Here is a 1626-nt window from a genome sequence, read left to right on the forward strand (position 1 = left end):
CACCGAGGGGGGGGGGGGGGGGGGGCGGGTCAAGCGTGGGGACTCAGTTCCTCCTTTAGTGTCACAGCTGGCAGGAGGAGCAACCTGGGACCCACGGCAGACTCAGGGCTTTTCCACCAAATGCTCAGTGGGATCAGGTCAAAACTGCCCGCTGCAGGAGAAACTGGAGTCCTGGGAAGCTCGGAGCCCAGGAGGGTTTTATTACCATCTGTGTGTTTGTCGGGGCCGTGTGGGGGCTGGGCTTGAGATGGAAACCGAGCAAGGGCTTCAGCATCCAGCTGTACCCCAGCCCTTTGGTTCTGTTTTCATTAAGCAGCCTCTGAGTCCCACCATCGGCAGCTCAGGCTTAGAGACCTGTCTGTGCCCCCCACCCCCTAAACAACAGAAGCCACTTCTCAAACCGCTATTCTGGTTTTAATGGAGTGGTTTTTTCTGGCCACAAAAGAGAATAGACAGCATCAGGGTGCAGCACGAAGGGAGCCAGCAATTGGGTCTCCAGACAGTACAAAGAGCATGTCGTTTGGGAAAGTCCCCTCTCTCCTGATCATGCTGAAAAAATACCTCTTTCTACAGGAACTTAGATGTCGGTGGATCTCCAGAATGTAGCATTCACATTATTCAAAACAGCAAGATTTGCTTAAAAAAAAAAAAAAACAGATGAGAACATAAACTATTTAAAAATAAATAAGGACATCCTAGGGCCCCAAAAGCCCAGAGAAAGCGACACATCCACAGTCTAGACTCCAGGAGCAGCTTAGAGGCAGAAGTACGAGTCTCTGAGGTCCAAGGTGGGGTCCAGAGCAACCTGGACACCTGAAGTGAGGCCAAACAGCAGCCTGAGCCTTTTCAAGTCTTTCAGATTCATAAGCAGCGACTTCAGGAAGCCGAGTCTTGGAGCTGGGTTGGAGCCGAGGAAGAGGGAAGAGAACCTTGAAGAAGCCGTGGCTGTTTTGACTCCTGGGATGCACCAGGGAGGCTCCCTCCAGGGCCCCAGCGCCAGGGGCCAGTGGAGTGGAACTGTGTGAAGACCACCCCTGCCCACTTAGGCAGGATAAGTCCATGCAGAGCGGGGCTCAAAGGCACCAGGATGGACACTCAATGGCAACCGGGATGCAGACCTGCGTGGAGAGAGCTCTTTCCGGTATCTGCAGCCCTTCCATGGACACAGGACACCCGGACTGCGCTGTTGCCTTCCCATTCCTGTGACCTTCCTGCTTCCATCCGGTGGAAGACACTGAATCCTTACGACACCTGATTCACCCACTCTCCCGTCCAGGGCTCCACTGAAGACCCTCAGCCTTCAGAGCTGAGGTGTGGGTCCTGGGAGAAGGCATTGTGCCCATGAGAGCAGCCAGCTGCATCGTAGAGCCTACCCGGGCCAGGCCAGTGCCCGGGACCATCAGCTGAGCTTCGAGCAGACCCCCAGGGCCTGGCGGTAGGCCTCCGTCACCTCCTGGCAGTCTGTCAGGGAGAAGCAGCTACTGCTCAGGGGGTCCTGCTGCCAGCGCCTCGGGAGGCTGCCGGGGCCCTGTGCGGGGGCTCCCTCCAGCCCGGTGAGGTTGTCCACGGACACGCAGCCCCGGAGAGGGGGCTCGGGGAGCCGTTCAGGCAAGTCCAGCTGGTCGA

General features: G+C 57.0%; 1 protein-coding gene across 1 annotated transcript in view; it reads right to left on the bottom strand.

Moving 5' to 3' along the window:
• Positions 1–8: 8 nt before the first annotated feature.
• Positions 9–1626, bottom strand: part of Nuak2 (NUAK family kinase 2) — an 18417-nt gene continuing 16799 nt past the window's right edge. The window contains exon 11 of the mRNA XM_033761984.1: positions 9–1626. This exon is cut by the window's right edge and continues 44 nt beyond it. Coding sequence (XP_033617875.1) covers positions 1400–1626 — 227 coding nt within the window. The 3' untranslated portion in view covers positions 9–1399.

Source organism: Fukomys damarensis, unplaced genomic scaffold (assembly GCF_012274545.1).
Source record: "Fukomys damarensis isolate Sample0158 unplaced genomic scaffold, DMR_v1.0_HiC HiC_scaffold_11, whole genome shotgun sequence".
Classification (NCBI taxonomy): domain Eukaryota; kingdom Metazoa; phylum Chordata; class Mammalia; order Rodentia; family Bathyergidae; genus Fukomys; species Fukomys damarensis.